This window comes from Ixodes scapularis, unplaced genomic scaffold (genome assembly GCF_016920785.2).
Source record: "Ixodes scapularis isolate PalLabHiFi unplaced genomic scaffold, ASM1692078v2 PGA_scaffold2__306_contigs__length_199485367, whole genome shotgun sequence".
Taxonomy (NCBI): domain Eukaryota; kingdom Metazoa; phylum Arthropoda; class Arachnida; order Ixodida; family Ixodidae; genus Ixodes; species Ixodes scapularis.
This window is the reverse complement of record NW_024609857.1, coordinates 164,359,564-164,383,257: the sequence shown is the minus strand read 5'-3', so window position 1 is coordinate 164,383,257 and position 23,694 is coordinate 164,359,564. Positions and strand designations below refer to the sequence as shown.

General features: G+C 46.9%; 1 protein-coding gene across 1 annotated transcript in view; it reads right to left on the bottom strand.

Annotated features, from left to right (window-relative positions):
* Positions 1-643: 643 nt before the first annotated feature.
* LOC8039065 (sodium-coupled monocarboxylate transporter 2) overlaps positions 644-23,694 on the bottom strand; it is a 73,123-nt gene continuing 50,072 nt past the window's right edge. The window contains exons 10-17 of the mRNA XM_029967974.3: positions 19,397-19,485; positions 16,758-16,867; positions 14,561-14,628; positions 13,420-13,506; positions 10,210-10,376; positions 8,238-8,335; positions 6,101-6,216; positions 644-711 (exon numbers count right to left, since the gene is read on the bottom strand). Coding sequence (XP_029823834.2) covers positions 661-711; positions 6,101-6,216; positions 8,238-8,335; positions 10,210-10,376; positions 13,420-13,506; positions 14,561-14,628; positions 16,758-16,867; positions 19,397-19,485 — 786 coding nt within the window. The 3' untranslated portion in view covers positions 644-660. The remainder of the gene's footprint in view (positions 712-6,100; positions 6,217-8,237; positions 8,336-10,209; positions 10,377-13,419; positions 13,507-14,560; positions 14,629-16,757; positions 16,868-19,396; positions 19,486-23,694) is intronic.

Sequence of the window (23,694 nt, the reverse complement as noted above, 5' to 3'; positions counted from 1 at the left end):
TCATAGTGGAAGCTTGGGCGTGTTAGTAAGGCACGATCAAACAAAGTTGCTTCCTTTGTTTGATCGTGTATAGGCTGCGCCTTGACGATTAAAACTTCAGTTGTAAGCTCGCCGGTTTTGGGTCTTCTTTCTTCCGTCCCGCCTGTTTCGCTGTACGTTTTAAATTTTCATTCATAGCGCCTTGCAGCAAAGTGAGAAAGCCCAAAACGCGTAATCGAATCGCAACGTAAAAAAAAGATTATATATATATATATATTCGATTTAGCTCGCAAGGGGCGCTAGTCAAAACTTGAGAGCTACAGGCCTATAGTTAATAAAAGTGTGGTTTAAATCGTATTGCTGTCCATGATCAAATATTGGAATACTCACCAAACGGGTGTTTGCATCACCGATTTTGTACCGACGTGAAGAAGAGAGAGGTTAGAGATAGGTATGGAGAGCAGAGCAGACGTGGACATGTGGAAGCCCTTCATTGTAAGTAAGTAGAAAAAGCTCACCTGATTTGGAGATTTCATGCTCATTACTGTGGACACATAGACGCGTATCCGAGGCTTGGGCGTCTACAGATTCAGCGTTCCTAATTTTCGAACCGTCTAGCTTACCACGTGAGCCAAAGCAAGTCGCCAAAGCAAGTCGCCAAACCTAAAAGTTCAACTCCCTTTATTGTTCTCCTGGCATAAGTTTTCTGAGTTCTGCTGGCGACACCCCATTCTGCAAGAGAACACAAAGACAGCGAATCAGTAAGTTGAATTTGAAAGATTTCTGAAGGTACCCAAAATGTTCCTTTTTATGTCGTTCAGAGACGGACTAACCGGATGTCTAATTGCAATTTTATTTTGTAGGGCTAGATTGATATTAACAGCAATAAGAATTAAACTGCACTGGAAAGAATAATGGAACCTCGGAAGTGTGAATATTATTGGTACATATTCATATTCATCGGATAAAAATGCGGCTGCTTTTTTATCTTGGAAAAATATTCTAGACTACACCATAACGGCTCTCAGCGATGGGCTTTGGGGTGTATTATAGCGGTAATATGACCAGTAATATGTTTCATCACGTTGATTAACGCAGCGCACCACGCAACTTAATTACGTCTGTTGTCATTCTCACTGCTTTTAAGAAGAATTAAAGTAGTTGCAAACACCTCCCTTCGCAATTGTGATTCTTTTTTTATTTGTCAATATTAGACTAAACTCACAAAGTCGCCAGAAGTTAATAAACACGATCATCGAGTTAAAATTGATGAATGATCGTGAGATTTTTTTTTATAGAATGGTCGGAATAAATATCTTTATACATCAGGGCCGGCTTCCTAAAAACAGCGTCTCAGCTGAGAGTGGGTGAATTAAAGCCCTTTCAACGCCAGCGCACGAGCTGAGTGGGACTCGAACCACGTCTACAGTTGACCCATAGCCTGCTCTATTAGCGGCGAGATGTTTCGGTGGCGCCCTCGTTTGGTTACCTTTCGTGACGTCATTACCTTGTGTTCAACAAGTTCGATGGTGTTTCTGATGGGCATGGTGGAAGCCTGAAATAATAGCGCTCTCAAAGCATTGCTGCCAACACCGTCAAAATTGAAGGTCTTCCATTTCTCTTATTTCTCTTGATGAGACATCCTTTGCTGACGTCATAGGCAGCATTCGGCCAATCGTGGTGGGCCGACCACAGTGACGCTTTCGATCCCTCACGTCGCCAATACTCAGAGTATAGTATAGAGTCAGTATTGAGGAGGCTATGGTTGACTCTACCGCATTTCAAGACGCTCGCGCGCTCTAGCCTTTGCAGTATTTTCCTCCATTCTACGCTGACACGCTGCTCTAACAAGCCGGCCCTAATCTGTCCGCTCCCACGGCTGTAAGTTTATTTTTAGATTATATATATATTTTAATATTTGGCTCGTCAATATAAACTCTCACGAACATAAGAGAGTGCCAGCGAAGCACATAACCGTGATTAAAATAATAAAAACGAGCCATTGTCTCCACGGTGGATACAAAGAAACCTCAGTATCCATTGGGGTGAATGGCTAACATTTATGTAGCCTTGGCTTGTGTGGATTTCGGAAGTCAGAGCGCAATACTCACAGAACGAAGCCACACACATTGTTTTCTATTGGTGCTTTTGATGAATTTTGGATATCATTCGTGCTTGAAGTAAAATCACAACAACTAAGACATCATTAAGATTTAATAATAACCCGACCAACCCTTTGGGGGTTTGCAATACACGCGTAACTTTTTTTTTTCGTATTTTTTTTTTCTTGGAAGTTTGGTTTAGCGTATGAATTTTCTCACAGCAAAGTGAGTCGGGCATAAGATGCCTTCGCTATACACTGACAGATTGGCTGTGCCGAGTGCTTATCTAGAGTTTTCAAAGATGTTCATAACACAATATTACTTTTCAATGTTAAGCACGCTGCACATGCTGACACTATGATCGGTGACAGGTTAAGAACTCAAGGGTAGCTCCTCCCGCCTCTTTGCACTTTTGCAGAGCGAACGCTGGAGTTTCGCTCTGCAAAACTCTAGCTTTGCAAAGCAAAACTATAATTTTGCTATGTAAAACTATAGTTCGTGACGAACCTATCACGGGCTACAATCTGGCTCAAATATGTTCGCAAGAAACGCCATTGAACAACATCCTGCTTTGTCGCGGTGTAACTGGAGAAACTGCTTCTTTCGGTCTCCTTCGGAAAGCGTGAGGACATTAGGAGAATTACGATGTTGACATAGTCCAATGCTATTGATAGGTTGGATACGAGCACTGTGGGACCAATCCACCGGGGTTCTGTCTGAAAACCAATGCCTTGGCAAAGATTTGGATTGGCGCTTGTGTCCCGCCACTCCTCTGGGGGGAATACCCAAACCCTCAAGATGTCCGGAGTAGGGTGCCTCAGTGTCCTTCTGTTTAGGGTGATGGCACCTTCTGTAGAACCCGATGCCGACAGAACGCGCTCATGGGGAAGATAAAAAAGAAATCGACGAAAACAAAATGTCGCCATAGCACAGTCAGCGCCACAAAAGCGTGCAGGGACACGCTGTTTCACGCGCTTTTGAACAAAAGAGAAAAGAAAAATAAACGTGTGGAACAAAATGGCCAGATGCCACCACCCTAAGCAAAGTGCACATGAAGGCACCCTAGTCCGGAGCGGGTGCTGGCAGTGTACAGCACGTGCCATCTGCATTTCCCTCCTCAACGCCTGGACACGATTAATGTGAGTGGGATATAACCGACAGTATGCACATGACGTGGTCGCTTTTTCTGGACTCGGGTAGCGAGGGTGAAAACTGCTCGATTTTCACTTCTGTCAGTGACTAGTAGTGCAAGAAGAAAAACACTAGGAAGGGGTTCATGAGCTATGAACGTCAAAACTTCATTCGGTGTAATGTCGAAAGGACATTTTGAGTTAACCCATTCAGTGGGTGTTAAACCAATGGCCTACAAACGATTAGGAATCTGTCGCAAATTCGAGGGTCGGTAAACAAATTACAGGAAGATTCATTGGTTGATTCTTAGAGAATACGTTAGCATGACCCTTGGAAACTCCACACACACGTCTCCCTTTGAGAAACGCTAACGCTAACCCCTTCACTTTTCTCGTTTGGCTTGTTCTTTTGCTTCCTCTATTAAGGGCGAAGCTCCTTAGGGTCTAGCCTTGTCCGTCTGTCCGTCCGTCCGGCCGTCCGGCCGGCGTCTGTGCTCACATAAAAATAAAACATGTCTGCGCAGTCGAAAGGATTCGAACCTGTGCGGGGAGACCCCAATGAATTTCTAGTCCATCGCTGTAACCACTCGGCCACGACTGCGGGACGAGTATGGGGCTCTGAGATCTGTTAGTAACTCAAGAGCTGGGGTTTCTGTCATGGATGAAACGTTCCATGTAGCAGCTCGACGTCTATAGAGGAGAGGGCGCTGCGGTCAAATTCGTATATAATCGCGTTAAACTTTGCATGCATTGGCTCAACGTTTATAGACGAGAGGGCGCTGCGGCCAAATGCTCAAATGCGTATATAACCACGTTCCATACCACACATTCTCTTTCTGACATGGACCGTTGCCTTAAGCGGTGGAGATGCGTTCCCACGGTTTCTAGCGGATCCAGTCTGATCCGCTAGAAGAACCACTGGCTCTGCATTTCACCGACCATAAAGCAGTAATAATGAAGTCGAAACGCAACCCGGAAATCAGCACTACCTATAAGCAATAAAAAAATCAGCACCATCAGCACTACCTATGAACAATAAAATCAGTATCATCAGCACCACCAGAGCATCGCCCCAATCAACATCATTCACCACGTGCGGATGCGGTCTTTTTTTTTGTGCTGCCTTTTTTGGCTCCGTTACGGGGTCCGTGTCGGTGTTTCTCAAAGAGGGACGTGAGTGTCGTTTCCAGGTGTTATGCTAAGGAGTTCCATAAGAATACACCAATAGATCTTTCTGTAATTTGTTTCGCCCCCTTTTCTGTACTCTACCTGTCAGAATACGTCGACGCCCTTGGATACGGTCATACATGTCACTCGTGGAAAGAACCACATTCATACCACTTGTGGCAGAAACCGCTTCCTTATCACTCGTGGAAGGAACAGCATCCACCGCTTTAACTACAAACACGCATCGCAGCCCACCCACCGCTACTAAGAAAACCCAGAGCGAAGAACAACCGGCGACGGCAGAGCGGCAACCGAGCACTCCGGCATCTCACCGCGCCGCGGCAGAGCGTCTCCTAGGTACTAAAGCCATAGTGCTAAATGAGATGGCGTCATCAGAGAAGGCCAACGATGGGCACGGATATGACACGACGATTGCGCCAACGTTCGGCTCAAACTTGACTTGAAATCGAGCGCTGATGCAGCATTCCTTTCCAATCTTTGTCCAGCGTTGGCCTTCTCTGATAACGCTATCTTATTCAGCGCTATGATTTGTTATCTTGGAGGTGTTGCGCGGCGCCTCATATCCTCTGGCTCCACGCCAGCTGTACGCGTGACTTTGACGAAAACGAAAGGGCTCGTTTTGGCGAAAGCCAGGCGGTGTCTGTCAGTTTGTCAGCGCCGCAGAAAGAAGGGGATGTTGACGCGTGCTGACGTCAAAGCTTCAGATCAATGGGTGTGTCGCAGGCATCATTCTCTTTCCCTCGCTCTCTCTCCGGCACTGGCACACGAACTAAACCACCGGGTTTTCGTCAAAACGAGCGTCCTAATGCTAACGCAATAAATGACCAATAAAGAAACAGGAACAGCAAACTAAATAAACCTAGATAAGCATTTAAACACGTAACTGAACGTTATAGGAAGTATTAAAAATGAAAGGCGTTTTCAAATCTCTGAAATGCAAAATTAGACTGCAGCTCTTGAGGAGGATGAGGGGAAGGTATGCCCCACTTTCTCCTCCGTACCCTTTCCTCCTCCTCTCCTTCTCTTCCTCCTCCAATTCAGTTTCCCCGCTAAATTGAGCGGGGAAAATGATGTCATATGACTTGGTGTCACGTCACCTATGAAAAAATTCTGTTTCTCCGTTAGACTTAGCGGGAAACTTGAGGTCACGTGACCTTAACACCAATTCTATTCCCTGCTAGATCCTTTTTCGTGCAAAAATAAGGGGGAAAAAGAAGAAAAATACGTGTCCTAATTTTACTCTTAAATTTTTTTTTAGCTTTAGTGTTTTTTTAAGTGAGGAAAGTTGACCGAATTTCCCTGCGAAGCGAAAGCCTTATGCACAAATTATTGCTAAAGGATGTGCCCGATTGCGAGCGGCGCTCGCTGGGGTGCTAAACTCGTCGAACACAAAGTTTGGGCCGAAGTTCACGGAACGCACCAATTGGACGATCCCGACGATGACTTGGCGTGTTTTTCGGCGGCGTCCAATCGGCGCGCTCCGCTAACTTTGGGCTCCAACTTTGTGTTCGACGAGTTTAGGGCCCCTGGGGTCCATGTTTCCCTGCCGTCCTCACTCTGCCGGTCACCTTCACCTAAAACTCCCCTTCGCAGGGCAATGCGGTTAACTCTCCTCCGCGGTTAAAGTTAACCGGCCGACGAGCCAACGGGGCCCCTGGAGTAACTCGTTCCCTAACTTTCGCGAGGGTTGGTTTTCCTTACCGTCTGGCTGCTGCCCTTGAGGATGATGATGGTTTCTCGCTGGACGTAGTTGCTCATGAATTTACGTACAAAGGGACAGATGAACTTGGGGTCCACCTCCTCCTTATCATTGCGCTCTGCATCGAAAGACAGAAAGACGGTAAGTCCGTCCACAGCCAACGATTCAATAACGCAAACCCCCCCCCCCCCCCCCTTTCCCGAAAAAAAAAGTGTATTGTTACGGCGCACGTCGTCTGTGTGCGCTTGACATTACGGGCAAGACCAAACACGCGCAACAAAGGAGCGCAGGATCGTGCCGCATTCGCCGTGCCCGACTGGTGTAGTAGCCGCTGATGGCAAACGCAAACAGACCACGACCGCCGCGACGACACGTTTTGGGCGCTGCTTGGTTAGCTCCCTTAGATGAGAGCACTGAATTTGGTCGGACCTAAATGCTGGAGATTGCGACATTAGCTGATCCCCGAAGAAAAAACCTGCGCTCGAGTTATCGATGACTATGGTTACTCGATGAGTTATGCACGTAAAGAAAGAAAAACACCTTATTGCAAGCATCTTAAGCAAGCACCTTATTGCTGGAGATTGTGCCATTAGCCCCCGAAGAAGGAATTTGCGCTTGAGCTATCGATGACTATAGTTACTCGTTAAATTATTTAAAAACAACGCGAATTAATTTAAGTAGGAAAGTGTTATGCTTTGAGGAAATAAGATGTTGGCTGCTATTTATCTTTGAAATCCCCGCGGATGCCTGACGCGTCTCAATTTTAGGTCTGATTCTAGTTGCTTATAGGAGACCATTTATTTTTCGCTTCTTCATTTTATTGCTTAATAGGATTATGATGACTGGGACCCGTATATTGTACTTTACATACAAGAACACGAAAAAAAAAGACGGCTCTAAGATTTATTTTATTAATAACGATTGGGGACTAAGTATGAAAGAGTGTGAACGTTACCTAAAATGGTAGTACAAAAATAATAATATTAATAAAGAAATCGGCACCTACCTTTATTTTTAATTTTCTATAATGCATGCAATGCAGTATTTAAGAACAATTGTTTCGATTGTGAGGAGGACATTAAACAGCGGTTACGGCAGAGAAGAACCTATACGGAGCGCAAGTTCGTCTGCTCCTTTTGCAAGCACTTGTGGTGACGTCAGAACGCCTAACTCTGATTGAAGAATAGTGGGTAGACATGAAGGCAACTTGCTTTGAGGTCCGCCTACTATCCCTTAATCAGAGCCAAGCAGAGCTAGGCGTTCTGACGTCACCACAAGTGCTTGCAAAAGGAGCAGACGAACCACCGCTCCACATAATATTTTTATAAATTTTTGTAGAAACGGAGTGTCTCGAGTGACGAGGGAAGGGAAAGGGAGTCAACTGGCGAGGGAGAGGGCACTCTAGAACTGTGAGGTATTACGAGGGAAGGAAGGAGCGAGGAACGGGGAAACTTAATTTTTTGTGTCACCTGACCAAGGAGAGGGGACGGGGAGGAAGGAAAGGAAGGAGCGCACCAAAACAGAATGGGGAGGTACGGGGAGAGAGAGTGCGGGGGAAGGGATCGGGATGGGAGTTGGAGGGAGAGGAAGGGGGAAGTGACGTATTTAGCGGGGAAACTAAATTGTTGGATAGGTCACGTGACGTCCACCTTTCCTGCTACGTTTAGCCGGGAAACGGAATTTGTCTTGAGGTGCTGCGGTGTCATTTCACTCGTTAAATCTAGCGGGGACACTGAATTGGCCTAAAGATCACGTGACATCAATTTTTCCACTTGGCGTATATGTCAAGTCAGTTTCCTTCTTAAATTTCGCGGAAAATGCACGAACGGACGGACGAAAGTTTGGGATTGGAGGTTCTGTTAAAAAATAATTTCATGCTTTAAAAACTCTTCCGTCTTAAATTACCTAGTGAAATTTTTTAGGCGAACACGGGTGCAGGCAGGAATAGATAGACAAGTGCCCTGTTCTACATTTCGGATGTAAGTTAATGACTAGGCTTTAGAAATTAGATATTCCTTTTAGCGGCGACATGCTGCGACACTCTTTCTTTGTAGACTGTGCATGTTTGAAACTCTAATTACAGACGGCAAAGTAGGCATTATAATAAAACTAAAAATAAAGGTTCGAAAGTGCGCCTACCGAATATTAGGCTGACGGCCAACCCCACGATGACCGACGTGAGGAAGCCAATGACGCCGATCCAGATGAACGAGATGTGGTAGAAGCTGAGGATGCCGCTGTCGACCCCCCAAAAAAAGAGCATTAAAGTGAAAGCGGTAAACTCAGAATGACATCCCAGCATAAGAGAACGGATCCCACACTTGCTTTTGAGCCTTGTGATCGCTTGCGATGAGAGAACATATGCTGGAGCCATCTATCGAATAGACCTGCAACACTTTCGATTTGCGTGCATTTTTTGGCCTGAAAAAACTTTTGGAAATGCTATCGGCGGCTATTTATTTTACATAGTAAATTCATTATCTCGAAACTACTGGAAAACCTACAGTGCAAAATGCTGTAAAACCTTTAGCGGTAAGTACTGCGCAACCTTCAGCGGAAGGTACTGCGCAGCCTTCAGAAAAAACATACAGTCCAAAATGGTACAAAAGTTTCAACACACTGGCACGACTGTGTGTCAGCGTGTTCTCTCGTCGTAACCTACCACAAGGGAGCACAAAGCACGTGGTCGCACTCAAACGCAAGTGTGTAAACCAGCCCCGAGAGCTGATATTCGCTACATGTATTACGGAGATAAGACTCTAAAGTGCATTTGCAAGGTGGTGGAATTTTCGTGACATTGCTTTTGTATCCCGACTTTTTAGGGTAGCGTGAACGAATGCAAGGTGACCAGCACCATGGTATTTTCAGTGTTTCTGGAATTTATAAATAAATACTGTTCACCATTTCTTGACGACGGTTAAAAGAATGGAAGGAAAAGAAACAAACCTTTTCACAATTCTGAAAGCATAATTAGCCCGACCAATCAAGTATACAAGTTGTAACATTGGACATGATACACTTTCTGAAGATGTTGAAAAAAAAAAAAAAAACGCATGGCAAATTGCTAGGCAATTCTGTTGGATACGCGTTTAGCGGGAGCTGCACCTCGGGGCTGCACCGATATGCAATCGGTGTTACGTGCTCGCTTGTTGAAGTCTTTGACACGAGAAAAAGCTCGAAGCTGGATGACGTGCCAAATGTAGAGTTTAATATAATTTAGGACGACCTCATGTATGAGCTCTATATGATCATCTGCTAGTCGTACGCGTCGGCGGCCGCTCCCGCTCAAAGCAACAAATGCCAAGTGTTGATCCTTCCATGCAAAAGCCGGCCGGCGAATTCATGCCGAGCTGCTTCGACGTCCACGGCATTGTGATCTTTTTTCTGGCGACGCTTGTGTGACATTCGGGAGAACATAAATGCTCATTTGAAGTCGTTTTCCCCATCGAGTGTTTTTTGAACCAATCACAGTGCAGCTAATTCTTGACTTCAATCGCTGCTTTCATAACAGCGATCGTAATAATACCAATCAGCGGGAAGCGGAAAAAAATGTTGAGCAGAGCGCGCGAGACCATGATAGACTCAGTTTCTCCGGAATCTTCTCAGCTGCACGATCACGTTCGGAGCCTGAATCTAGGACGATGCAAGGGGCTATGGTGACGGTGCGCACCTTTCCTCGGCGCGGCAGCCATGAACCTAACTCGCAGTCAATAGGCGACCCGTTTCGCTCCAACCCTGCAATCAACGAATTGTTCATAATACCTCACGGAGCTAAAATGTTTTGCTTGTCTTTGTAACCTTAATTTGATTATAACTCCCAATATAAATGGCATTTCCAGAAAAAAAAAAAAAAAAAAAAACATTTCCTCCGTGTTTTAACGTTCGATGAGCTCCGTCTCAACGCAAGTTTCAAACCAGACCAAAAACCATTAGAGGGCCGTTTTAAGGAAAACAACGGTGGAAAAGGAGGCGAGTAAAAGTAGCAAACGCTAAGTGTATACATGAGCTCGAAAGCAGCTTGTCCGCCCAGCCGCAGCCTTCGCCTCAATCTTAAAGCTTTACGAAAGGCAGAAGAACGCACAAGCTGTACGACATGGCGTAGAGAGATTACCTCGGTGTTTCCGGCCCATCCAGAGATCCCGTTGTGAGCGTCTGGTTGAAGTTTGGGCACTCTGCGGTCGAAGTGGGGAGCTCGTCGCCGTCCCTCGGATACACAATGGAGCCCAGGGCGAGCCACCATGACAGGGCCAGACCGACCAGTTCACCGGTCAGCGCCCCCTGGACATTAAACCGATTAATTACGCGGGGTCATGGTGGGCTAAAAAGGGGGAGCGTCGAGGGTCGCTTTGCTTTGTTCCAAAGGAGCAGAGTTTCCTCCTATTCAGCCAATGCACAGAGCAAGTCGTCTGCTTCTTTTGCGGGGGTTAGGGTGACGTCAGAACGATGCCGAGCTCTGATTGGCTCTTACTGAAGGATAGGGGGTAGACCTCAAAGCAAGCTGCCTTGAGGTCTACCCACTATCCTTCAGTAAGAGTCAACCAGAGCTCGGCATCGTTCTGACGTCGCCACAGCCCCTGCAAAAAAAAGCAGTCAAACTTGCTCTCCGCATAGATCTCTATGGCGTTTAAGTTGATGCGCAATGTGTGGACCTCGCGCTTTTGTTTCCGCTCTAAATGCGACGCCTTTCTTTTGTTTTCAGCCTTGGATCTCAATTAGTAACAATTCGCTTGGCTGGCTCATCATCACGCGTTCTTTGCGAGCTCTTTATGTGGCCCGTTGATTGGCGTACCCCTCCTTGCGTTCTGACGCGTGAAAGGCGCGTTTTGAAACACTTGCTCGCCGCAGAAATATGCTGCGCTTCAGAATAAGGAGCTTTCAGTCGTCTTGATGCTCAAAAGTGCGTTTACTAGCTGTTATCTGAAGCGTTATTTGAAATCGCAGAAAACGCTACCTTATTCGCCGGGAGCTGTGATACAATTCGCGGCAGAGAAAAGAGAATATAGGGTGACCCAAGTCACCAGGCTCGATCTAAAATGAACCGTAAAAATCGAAGCCTGCACGTAGCACTCTAAACCTTTCGTCAAAGGTGTTTTTCACGGGTTGGTTTTTCCTTGTAAATTTACAAAGCGTAGCTCTCCTTCTGTAAGGAATAGGACTTAGAAACTTGTCAGAGTCTACGGCGGGTGGCGACGTAGACGACCAAGTTGAGTAGCGCAGTGTGTTTGGCGTTCGTATCGATTGATGGCGCCGGGAGCATCATCCGAAGGTGTAGTCGACCAGTAAAAGAAAGCAGACGACACGTAGACACAATCCGCTGGCAGTAAAAGCGCCGTCGTTATGCAGACGCGTTTTTTTTTTTTTAATTTCTGTTTTGTTTTTATTGTTCACACTTATTTTTTAGCCAAAGGTACACTTGAAAAATATTACGTTCATTTTAATAAACCACGGTCGTCGCAAGCCGTCGCGAGAAGGAGGCAGCGCCATCTATCAATACGAACGCCAAACACACCCCGCTACTGAACCCCTGTCGTCTGCGTCGCCGCCCGCCGGTGACTCTGGCGAGTTTCTTGGTCCTATTTTTTTTACAGAAAGAGAGCTACGCTTCGTTAATTTTACAAGAAAGAACCGACCTGTGAAATACATCTTTGGCGAAAAGTTGAGATTGCTACGTGCAGGCGTCGATTTTTACGGTCCATATTAGATCGAGCTGGTGACTTGGGCCACCCTATATACCCACCGAGCTTTTTGCTGGCACCGTAGCTAAAACTATGGGTGTCGCATTTTCAAATATTAAGTACTGCCATCCCGCCCGCTCGGCACTGAGCTTCAAAATGGCGGCGCCCACAAAACAATTTAGGAATATATAGTGGTTATACCCTAAGCGTAGCTTAATTAGCGACTCCAATTTTATTTTTTCATTTCATTTCATTTATTATACCTTAAGAGCCCCTGGGGGTCATTACATAAGGAGGTAACATAAAACAATTTAACACTTCAAGGGTTGAAATCAAATGTAGAGACAAATAGGTTGAAAGAACATCTGTTATTTTACAGTGCAATATCTTCATTATACAATCATCTGCTTAGTAAGTTCTGCTAAGAACAAGGCATGATTAGTATTTGTTACGATGGACTCAGGTAGCGCATTCCAATTCCGTGTATAAAAAAAAAAGGGGGAGAGTTGTTTAAAACTTTGGTTCTGGCAAAGGGTATTTCTATCTTCTGGCAATGATCACGGCGTAGGAGACATGACTGGCCGAAGAAAAGAATTCATGGTCAGTCCAGGGCTCGTAAAACAGGTTATGAAAAAAGGGTAATCGATGTACGGTGCGTCTAGTATTAAGGAGAGATAATGATAAAGAAGCCTTAAGGGCAGAGATGCTCGTGGGTGAGTAATCAGCAAGAATGAATCTAGTTGTGCGGTTTTGGATTGATTCTAAAATGTCGGATAGGTAAGCCTGATGTGGGTTCCAAATGGTAGAAGCGTATTCCATCTTCAGCTTACAAAGCGTAGTGTCGCCGGCACGTTTGTCTCACCTCCTCCTCCTAGTCCACATAGGCGTCGTCTTTTGTACCGGTTGCCGGGGAACTTAAACATAGTACAAGTGAAAGCAAAATTACCGTAAAAGTATGCTTCGACAGGAACGCTACTATTGAACCTATCAACGACCTCGGGATCGGGGACCCAGGTGCAGTAGACAAAAATATTGTTCCCGCGAATAAGGCTGCTGAAGGTCTTAGGGGTCACAAGGTGTTTCTAGTAACAAATTCTGCAGAGTGTTTCCTAGTTGAAATTAATCATATTGCCAGCAACAATTATTTAGCATGTGATATTTAAAAAAAAATATTTCCCCTCCGGCGTCGCCGTGTAATGAAGCAAAGCCACACAAAAACGTGTTACCTAATCCGCCGTTCACGCTGTAGCACGCATAATATAAAACTGTTTAGTCAATGGCCGATTGGCTTTTTCAAGTAAATGCTGTTGCCTGGAGGCTGGAACCCAGATTATCATATAATTTGTATGTAAGCACGTTGCAATATTGCATGGCTGCATTGCATGGCTGCCTTCAGTATGTTAACAATCAGGAACCAATGACTGAGTGCGAAACTCCGTCATGACATACATGATGGGGTGGAATCTATGGCAGGGGTTTCAGTACCTCAATCTAGGATTATATAGTCAAATAGGATCTTCGAATTTTGCCAAATTGTCATCCGCAGATAAAGGCACGAAAACTGCTAAAATATCCACATTTGTTTGTTACCTGGTGTTTGGAATATACGCATACAATCAAATAAAATGCGATCGCGGAAAAGTCACCTTTTTCTTGCAGAAGGGAAAGAAGATGCCCATGAGAAAGATGCCCAGAAGAGGGCCGGACATGGCGCCCACCAGGCTACTGGAAGCCTGCACCAAATATGAAGAGTGTCGGAAGGCTCTAAACTTTTACGAAAATTAATACTACACTGGAGATTGTTCTTTAGCATAAGTTCGGAAATCGAAGAGCAACAACTAGACAAAGGTACGAGGAAGTTGATGCCCAAAAAAATTAAAAACAACATCAATAACAACACATTCGAGCATTAGCAATGCACAGTGTCTAGAACAAAGGAAATGTGGAAATCACACTTGGTATCATACCCGGCACCAGTGCGTGAGCGACACGGAATTCACGAAATCTTGTTTTATATATTATTCATGCGCGAAAAGTTAATCGTAAAAAACGGGGCTTTGGTTCTGCGGCGCATAACGGCAGACTGGGTCGAAATGCGAAAGCACTGCTTGTTTTCTAGATGAAGGCAATATTTCCTCGATCAAATGGTGATTAACTCTATAGCCGGTAATTCAGCATCAAACTTCCGATCATTTTGATTCAATAAAGGTGCGTGTTTTTTTTTTTTTTCACTCCTTTTGGTTTACTTCTCTGTTCCACTAAAAACGTCGCTCTCTTTCCTTCGGCTCCTCTTTAGCACCTCGAGCACGGCCATACTCAGCAAGTCGATGCTCCTGTTCAGCTATTCTCTCTTTAGTCAGCTCCTTTCACTCGCGGGGCAATGAGAAAACTGCGGCCCATTCAATGACAGCCTAGTCGCGCTATCTCCATCGCACGCGTGCGATGAGGAGAACGGCATGTTTACCTCGCTCTCCTGCGCGTGCGCACGCGTTCCGTTATGACGACCGAAAACTTTAATGAATACTATTAAGGTTTCTTATGAATCTGCTGCCGCATTTAAGAAGTTCCTCAGAAATGTAGAAATCCCCCCCCCCCCCCCCATGAGCGAGGAATAACGTGCTCTTTGTGGACATTCATCATTTTTCATAACAGTTCTGATCCTTTAGGGTGTGCTATTTTTGTTTTAATCAGTTTCTTTTTACAAACAAAAGAAGCTAACATCGTCGTGCTTGGGTAAGTAAAAGACAAAACAAAAAGAAAAATGGGCCCGAAGCCCGTGATAATTACCTGAACTATGGACTCCATGGTCCCAGTCAGAAATGCAATCGATATGGAGAGAAGACCGTAGCCCGCCGCTGCAGTGAAAGGAAACACGTACATTCGTAATGAACGTTCTCCCGATAAGGTTTCGTCGCCGGGAATATACCAATAGCGGTACACAAATCTCACCAGCCAGTCTCGCTACGTCATCGCTGGCGAAATGTATTGTGGGAACTGTATCGTATTTCTCCACGCGCGATAACCCCGCTGCGAGTAGGCGCAAGCGGTGCACAAGGGTGAGCTACAGTTGTGGTGTCGTGTATACGTGGAACGCTAAGAGAGATCGGTCTATTAACTTTTTGAACTAGATCGTTATCATCAGCGTCTCCTCCGTACGTCTACTTATGCCCGAGTCCCACTAGAGCGACAAACAGAAACGAACGACAACGACAAGTCATAAACCAGTCTTTCGCGATTTGACAGCCTTTGTAAAATAAAGGAGGCTAGTGCTCAAGCACGAACACCATGCACGCGAGGGTATCTTTGGCAGGCTTGCAGTCGCTCGTGCCATAGCCTCCTCTATACTCACAAAGCGTGGCAGTTCGACGACGAAGCCATAGGGCGTCCGGTCGCAGATTGGAAGCGCGAAGTTCTGGTACCAGAGATCATTTCTCGGAAAGCCCGGACGTCAACGCACAGCTTCTGCAGCGGCGAGGACTGCAAATATGGTTTTCAAACCCGACGAGAAAAGAAGTGGTAGGGGAGCACGAGTGGACATTGCATCGCTGGGGAGAAGTGTGTTTCGAAGTCTCGCCGCACCGGGGCGCCCGTTACATGCGTCTCCTCTCATCCGTTGTCTGCCGCACTACCTTTTGACTTTCGGCGGCCGCGTCTCGTGGCGACCGGCCAGGCTTTGTCAGTATAGGGGAGGCTATAGGCCAACACCACCTAGACAGAAGGCCTCCACACGCGTCATCATAGTCAGATCGATCGAGGCGAGAGATTGGGCACGAGTGCTGCGTCAGTGTTCGGCTGCGGCTCGTGGCCAATCAGCGCGTCGAAGGTCGGGCTCGGGTCCAATAGCCGACCGAGCGCGATCCGACTGTGATGACGTTTCATAGAAGAGGAAACCATGCGGAGGCCTTCTGTCTAGGTGGTGTTGGCTAGGCTCGTGCTTTGTTCCCGAGTACCGAACGACTAGATGCCTGCTAAAGGTATCATTGCGATCACAACGCATCTGTTTGAGCCTTGTCGCTGTCGTTTGTTTCTGTTTGTTGCTTTAGTGGGACTCGGGCATTAGGTAAAAATTCCTCTATTCACCTCGAGTCAAGTTCGGTGCAGGCGCTCATCTGTTCACCGGACATAACGGCAGTCGAAAATAATTTTCTCGGGATCGCATTCTTCGTGGTGGCGGACGTCAAAAAATGCGCGAGACCTACTAATTGGTTACATAATTAATGAAAGCTGACTGATGAGAATTTTAATTCCTAAAAGTATGCATATTGTTCCAATTGGAAACTTGCTGAGTGCCTTCGAAAACCATTCAATCAGGAATTTTCAGAAAGACTTTGAGCGCGTGAGAAGCGTAGTAGTGCGTTATAGTTACGATTCATAGGCCAGGTACAAGGCTAGCGGTTGCGATAAGGCGCCCGCGAGAATTTTCGTCTCAGCCCCAGCCTTGTACCTGCCCATATATATTCCGGGTGTTCCATTTTAATTAGAAAATATTTATTTTAAAAACAAATCCGTAAAAGATGCACTAATGCAGTTTGGGCAGTTGGGTTATACGGCCAGGGGGATATCATATAAGTGGCTAATTTTTTAGATAAGTCATAATTAACTAAAATTTCTTTATTAACTTCTTAATTGGTAAAATAATCATATGGTTTCAATTAGGAACATGCTGAGCATAAACGAAAACCACTAAATCAACTCTTTCTAGGACGACTTGAAGCTCGTGGGATACTCGGGGGCGCACCAAAGTTGCCACGCGTGCAGCAGGCGCAAAGCTAGCAGTGGTGGAACAAGATGATGATCTAATCATCCTTGTTTTGCCACTGCTAGCTTTGCGCCTGCTGACTATAGGTTACCTATATATACACCTCATCAATGGTAGGGTCGCTGAGGTCAGATTTATATTTATTGCGTACATAAAATAATTAGCAGCGGCCCCCTTATGACGAAATGGAAAGAATCGGAATGCGGCCAGTCGATGTAGCCTTACCGACGGCCTTGGTGAGCAGTACAGCCCGTTTATCGGAGAGATTCACCCGTGGCCGAATGAAGTCGTCCCACGTGACAGCCGCCAGGGCGTTGTACCCCGACGATAATGTGCTAGAACAAATAGACGCGGTACACCGCGTTAGAAGCATGCGTCCTTACGTGCACCCTACGCGTGCCCGAATCTGTTATTCCTGGCATACAGGGTGTTTCGTGTTTAATTGGAGTATAATGATAAGGCAAAAAGGCGGGAGATACACGGGCGCCGACCGCACCTTGCAGGTATCAGACTCGGCGGACATTATAGCCACCCACAAGGTGAGAATGCCAGGGAAGGGCTTCAGCTGTCCCGACCCCAGCGTGAGCTTCCTGCCTCCGAGAACGCTTCGGCTTCGAGAACCACTCTGAGATTCGACGAAGTTCGTTAGAAAAGCGAAAAACAAAAATGAAACGGAGAGGGAAATTTTTAAATCCTTTCTTTTTCAAGAACCCCGGAGAAAAGTGTGTGAGTAGGTCGTCTATTTTTTTGGCTGGATAACGAATCGTCTTCTCTGGATGACATCATATAAGACTGCCGATACGTTATCGGTTTGAGGCCTGGTATCGGTGTGGTGAAGAAAAATCTGGATGAAAGAATTTTTTTTCCTTAATAAATTTAGTTTTAAGTGGCGCCTGTCCTTGTCGTGCGTGTTTCTTGTTTCGTCCGTGTTTCAGTTCGCGCTTTCAAACCTTTAAAATGATATGAACCAACTAGACCCAACCACAGTTGTATTGCTTCATATACTAGGTCATATACGACTTTGTAGAAGTTTCAGCTCGTGAGGCTATATTCCGTCCCACTTTAAGTCCGAGGCCGCAGCCGGCGCTGCGATCCGATAGCTTCAATTAAGCAGCGCCACACCCTGCGTGATTGGTTCAGTTGGTTATGGTCAACGCAGAAAAAGAATGGGCGCTGTGACGATGCACTTTTGCGCCGATTAATTGGCTTTAATTTATTGGCACCGATTGATTGGTATCCATTGATTAGCACCGAGTGATTGGCTCCGAGTGATTGGCTCTGAGTGATTGGCTCCGTCCGATAGTAACGTCGGCTCCGCTCGGACTTAAAGTGAAACGGAGTACGGCTTTTTTTTTTTTTTTACTTCACGCATTCGGCCGGTTGCCGAAGACGTCGGTGGGAATGTTACTTGCACAATTCTAGTGTTCCGTGTTTTCCAGATAGATAAAAAAAAAAAACTGAAAAACACTTGCCAGTAAACGTTTTGACAATCCATTTTTTATCAAACACTGGCAAATTTAAAATTTACGATGTAAAAAGAAAAAGAAAACAGAAAAGTTTGGACCGTACCATTTATAATTTTTGCGACTCAGAGGGAGGAGGAGAGATTGTGCCTTTAAGAGAGTAAAAGCTATGAACACGTACATTTTATAAAGTGCGCGTGTGTGCTCGGGGAGGGCGGGGTGGGGGGAGGGGGGGGGGGGAGGCAGCCGAACATTTTATTTTACTCTTGTGACGGTCCAAAGAGCCAAGCAGATGGCGACAAACGGCTGCCGGAGTTGAAGCCTCTTGGTGTGTTCGTTTTACAAGAAGTGTGAAATGTGCCAATGCCGGAGGCGGATAGTGCGGCCCTTGGAAGAAAGTGGCGGCGCAGCACGAAAATAAGTGGCCCTAGGCCACATTAGCCTGGGGAACTAATCCACATGGTGGGACCAAGGGACAGGAACACTGCCGCCCGCTGCGATTGGGGAACGGTGCGGAGCTGGCCGATCGCAGCAGGTGGTTATGTCCTGGTTCTTTGGTTCCGCCGTGTAGATCGGGGCCCCAGGGGTTACAGTTAACATAGTAAGACGCCGTTCATTCCGTGCTGCTCTCCCTCCACCACTCCACCCCGCGGCTACGCCCAGTACTATAGTTATACGAAAGTGTGGATGTAACACTTGCTAGCAAGTTTTGTAGTGGGGCAGCTAGTGTTGCCATTGGAAAGGGTACAAGCGCCGATTCTACCATATGGAACAGCATTCGCTTCAGCAGAGTTCTTACGAAGTTATGGTAAGTTCTTGTGCGTTTGGATATTATTTTTATTTTGAGTTTTTAAGAATTGGGAGCACGTCAGAGTTAATCACCTAATTTAGGAGAATTGGGATTCATGCAAAAGTAAACTTCGATAAGCCCAAATTTGTGGCAAAATTTAACTGCAAAAAACATTCTCCAAACTTTAGAAAAAAAAAAAAAAAAAAAAGATAGACTCCGAAAAGTCAACACACAATTCTCGTTTATTCTAATTTCTCACCCAGTTGTGCTACTACACAACGACAAAAAGTAGGCACTAAAGTTTGTATTACTTCGAGACCCTGCAGATTGACGAATTATGTAGTGAATTATCCTCGTACTTTAGGGGCTGAGTTGTCATTTTTTATGAAGAATTTTGACTTATTTGATGGCCACGTTGTCACCAGCACATTTGCAGATTTGTATACAGGATCTTTATTTTCTTAGAATATTTATGTGCCTTACCACAACGGTTTCTTTTGTTCGCGATAAAAAAAAAAAAAAAGCTTAAGTTGTAGGAAATGGACGACACAGGTTCAGTTCTTTCCAACCGATTAAACAATGTTCTCGCTCGAAAGACGACGCACACTCACCTGAGGGAACCGCTGAAGACGGATGACACAAGGAGCCCGCTTAATCCAGGATAGTTACTGAGCAGGTCTTGTACAATATACGGCATGAGCTGAGGATGAATTGAAAACAAAAGTCGCTTGGCTTATGCATTCCGTGAAATGCAATTAAGGCCCGAAAGTACTAATACGCAGTTCCTCCCCAATATACAGTCGCCGTCCCTATGCAGAGAAAGCGGAAGGCGGGGGGGGGGGGGGGGTCATTGCATCGCTTACACGCCCCACAACTGAGGTAATCTAATAACGTTAGACACAAAGCATGGCGAACTCTGGGACGCGATCGTCCAGATAAAGTCCACTTGGGAAGCGCCCGAGTAGTCTCAGCCATAACCTCTCTCAGCCGACAGTGACTCCCCCGTCCAGGAAACGCAACCGAGGAAAAAAAAAAAAATAAAAATAAAAAATAAAGGAAGATTCATTAGTGGATTTTTAAGGAATGCGCTAGCATGACATTTGGGAAAAGCCACGCACGTCCAGTCCCCCTTTGGGAAGCGCTGACCCCTTTACTTTTCTGTTTGTCCTTCTCGTTTTGGCTTTTTCTTTTGCTCCCTCTATTTTTGCTGCCTCTTTTTGGCCTCGTTACGGGCTCAGTGTTAGCATTTCTCAAAAGAGGACGTGTGTGGCACTTTCCAAGGATCATACTAACGGATTCCCTAAAAGCCTTTCAATGGATCTCTCCTCAATTTTTTTTCCATCCCTTTTTTGTGCTCTGACTGTAAGAGAACGTCGACGCCCTTGGGTACGGTCATCCATATCTCTGGTGGAAAGAACCACATCCATACCCCTCATGGAAGGAAGCGCATCCATATCACTCGTGGAGGAAACAGCATTCATCGTTTTAACTACACACACACACACATCACTGCCCCAGCACCGCTACAACGGAAGCCTAGAGCGAAGAACCTAAGGCGACGGCAGAACGGCAACTGAGTGAGTGAGTGAGTGAGGTAGACTTTATTGGGTCCAAGACTGTTAGATCCCCGCGTCAACGGAGTCTCTCTGCACGCCGGGCCGCATTCCACCGTGCCGCCTCGCCCGCTTCGCGCCAGCTGTGCGACGTTCCTTTGACGAAAATGAAAACGCTTGTTTTGAGGAAAACCCGGATATGTCCGTCAGTTTGTCAGCCGCGGAGAGAGAAGGAGAGGGTGACGTGTGTTGACGTCAGCTCTTCGGATTAATGGGAGCGTCGCAAGCGTCACCCTCTCCCCTCCTCCTCCTCCTCCTCCTCCTCCTCCTCCTCCTCCTCCTCCTCCCCCCCCCCCCCCCCCCCCAGCGCTGACAAACTGACAACCTAAGGAAGAACCTAAGGCGGGTTTTCAGCAAAACAAACATTCTAATGTTATCGCATTAAAAAGGAAAGTGCCTCGTTCGGGCGCGTGATTGTTCCCTTTAGAGTGTCTGGTCTGACCTTGACGGACGCTGGCTTGAAAGCGCGGCAGAGATCTCTCCGCTTCAACGTCTTATAAAACTGTTACTTCCGCCGTTGAGGCACGAAACTAGGGTCAATGACGAAGCAGTGTCCAAGCAATACGCGTAGCACAAGTACCATGTTCTACATGACGTGGCGCACCCAAAGAACGACATGGGAGAAGGAGCCAGGTACAGGCTGCCATCAGCCGAATATCGAAGAGTCATCTGGTGACGCCGCGTGCAACCAAAGCGTGGAGAGGACTTTGTGTGACCGCTGCTACGCGCTGGGTGTATACACCGTATACATATAGTATATATCTTATACCGTGGCCCGGACGCAGTCGACGAGACGAGCTGATGGGACCGATCAGAGTGCGTCAAAAGCGCACCATCTTGGTGTTCATGTTTCCGTACACGTTTTTTCATCGCTGAACCGATCCCAAACAGAAAATACCTCGTGACTTGCGTTTGAGGCGCGTAGCGTCGGTTGCGTCGGGACTTATGCTGAAACGAAGCATAAGTTACGTTCAAGACAGCGCTGTAACAGCGCTGTTCCTATTCACCAACACAGTGTTTCCAAAACGAGCCCGGTTTGCCCACACCAGCTGTGGACATTGCGCGTGCGCAGAAACCAAACTCGGGTGGAGGGAAGCGTCTGCGCATGCGCGAGTACCGACAGCAGTGCCACCGCAGTGGCATGACGTCAGTGAGTTCAGTTGGTTTATACACCGTTCCACATTAAGTCCGACCCCATCCAACGCTACGCTCCGATGGTGCCAATCAAGCAGCGCTAAAAGTGCATGATCATGGCGCTCGTCGTCTTTGCACGTTTTCTATCACTTAAGGGGCAACTCCGGCCAAAACTCAAAATGAAATAAATTACTGGTATCGCTGTAGTGACACAAAATACGACCCCAGCCAAAATATTACGTTCGGGGGACGCCGCATTCTCAACTAATGCCGATAATAAAAATGCGACCCGCCGCGAGCCGCTGCTCCTTAGCGGGCGGCCAGCGCGTTGCCAATCGCTGAAGCAACATTGGGCCGTGACGTCAGTATGGTTCTCTTTTTTTCCTCCGGTCCGGGCGTTGCACAGAGTGCGTTTTTTTGAGGCGCTACCACCACTACTTCGGCTTGTGATTGGCGTGTTTAGCCGTTGCTTTTATCTGTAGCCCGTGTAGCTTCGGTATAGCCTTTTGTTTATTTGCCTTGTGAGGACTCCAAGACTCGTTTTAGCGAGCAACTCGGTGCGCCCAACACTGCCCAGCTGTTCCTCGAAAGATGCCGAGTACAACTTGTAGCGCTGTGGGCTGCTCACACAACCCGCTGCGCAACCCGGAGGTGCTTTTTCACAAGTTTCCAACAGACCGGAAATTGGAGAAGGTGCGGGTGAACGCTGTTCGACGAATGGACTTTGACTTTTACGCGCCCGAGGAAAAAAGAACGAAAAAACAGACGTGTACAGCCCAGCACAGGTCTGTTTGGGCGCCGCGGCCCACGCCGGAGAGCTTCAAAGCTTCGTGTCTGGGACTGACCCGCAGCGGGAAAGCAAGAGGGCCCCCAGTACTGTACGTCACTGGCAGCGTGGCGTAGAGCAACGCCGCTCCATCCACGGAGCCCCGATGACAATATAGGCCTAGCGACGAGTACGGAAGACCGTACGCACGGCGACAGCCGTCGAGTATGGCACCGAACGAGTTCACTCGTTTTCTAGTCGCTAGCTTCTGGGTATACAAGCGACGAGTACGGCATAGCACACGCACGGCGGCGGCCGCCGAGTGCAGCACCGAACGAGTTAACGGGTTTTCCAGTCGTTAGCTTTTGGGTATACGCACTAACTCTTGCTACATACGCTGGATATCTACCACGTATACAGAATTAAAATAAAAGCAGCTTACCTCCTATCTTTTTACGGCTAGCGCAACAGAGTTAGCTGCTGCTCGGCCTGCGAACTCGCTGAACGAGAACAAACCTGACGTCACGTTCGCATAGCGGCTGATTTCCAGTGTTGCCGGGGCCTCGAGCGGCTAGTTTCGGTTTTGTTGGCCGCGCCCCAAACAAAACTTTCAGGCGTCGATATCTTTAAAACTACGCACAATAACGAGAAAAAAATTACACCTTGCAATTCAGGGACGCTGACTCCACTAAAAACTGTCATAATCCCAAAATCGAAAGTATGGACCGGAGTTGCCCTTTAATACACCAGTCACACACAGCGAATGTGGCGTGATCCTGCCCTTTTTAAGGGGAAAGTTTCATACGTCCTATTACGCAAAAAGGCGTCGGCGTTGTGCCCGAAAGATGACCACAAAAATACATGATCAAGCACGTATTACTGAGGCGCATCCGCTTTGTCCTTGAGCAGCACGCTCAAGGTCAAAACGGACGCGCCTCGTAAATAAAACCCAATGGAAAGGGCAGCAACGCAGATCCTTCATCACGGAAGACCTGAAGCCGGCGGGGGCGCCTTGCCTGCGCAGTGGGGGAGCGATGCTACCGCCTGAGCGCCGCGTGCAAAAGGTGCGCTTTCATCTGTGCTCGTTGTGTGCTTGGTGCGATGAACTATGAGGTGACCGCGCGGGACTAGAATGCTTTCGCATTCCTGCACGTAAGCAGTCGTAAATGTCCTGTATTTTTTTTTATTGCGCGATGGGTCTAGCTGGTGATAGAAAACACAAAGCCAATCAGTGCCGTGATGTTGCACATTTTGGCGCTGCTTGATTGGCAACATCGGGTGGTAGCGTTGACTGCATTCAGACGTAGTGTGAAACGGAGTTGATTTAGCACCGCGGATGAATGTGAGAACCGGCCTCGCCAGCGAGAGAACACGCTACAGGCTCGAAGATTCTAGC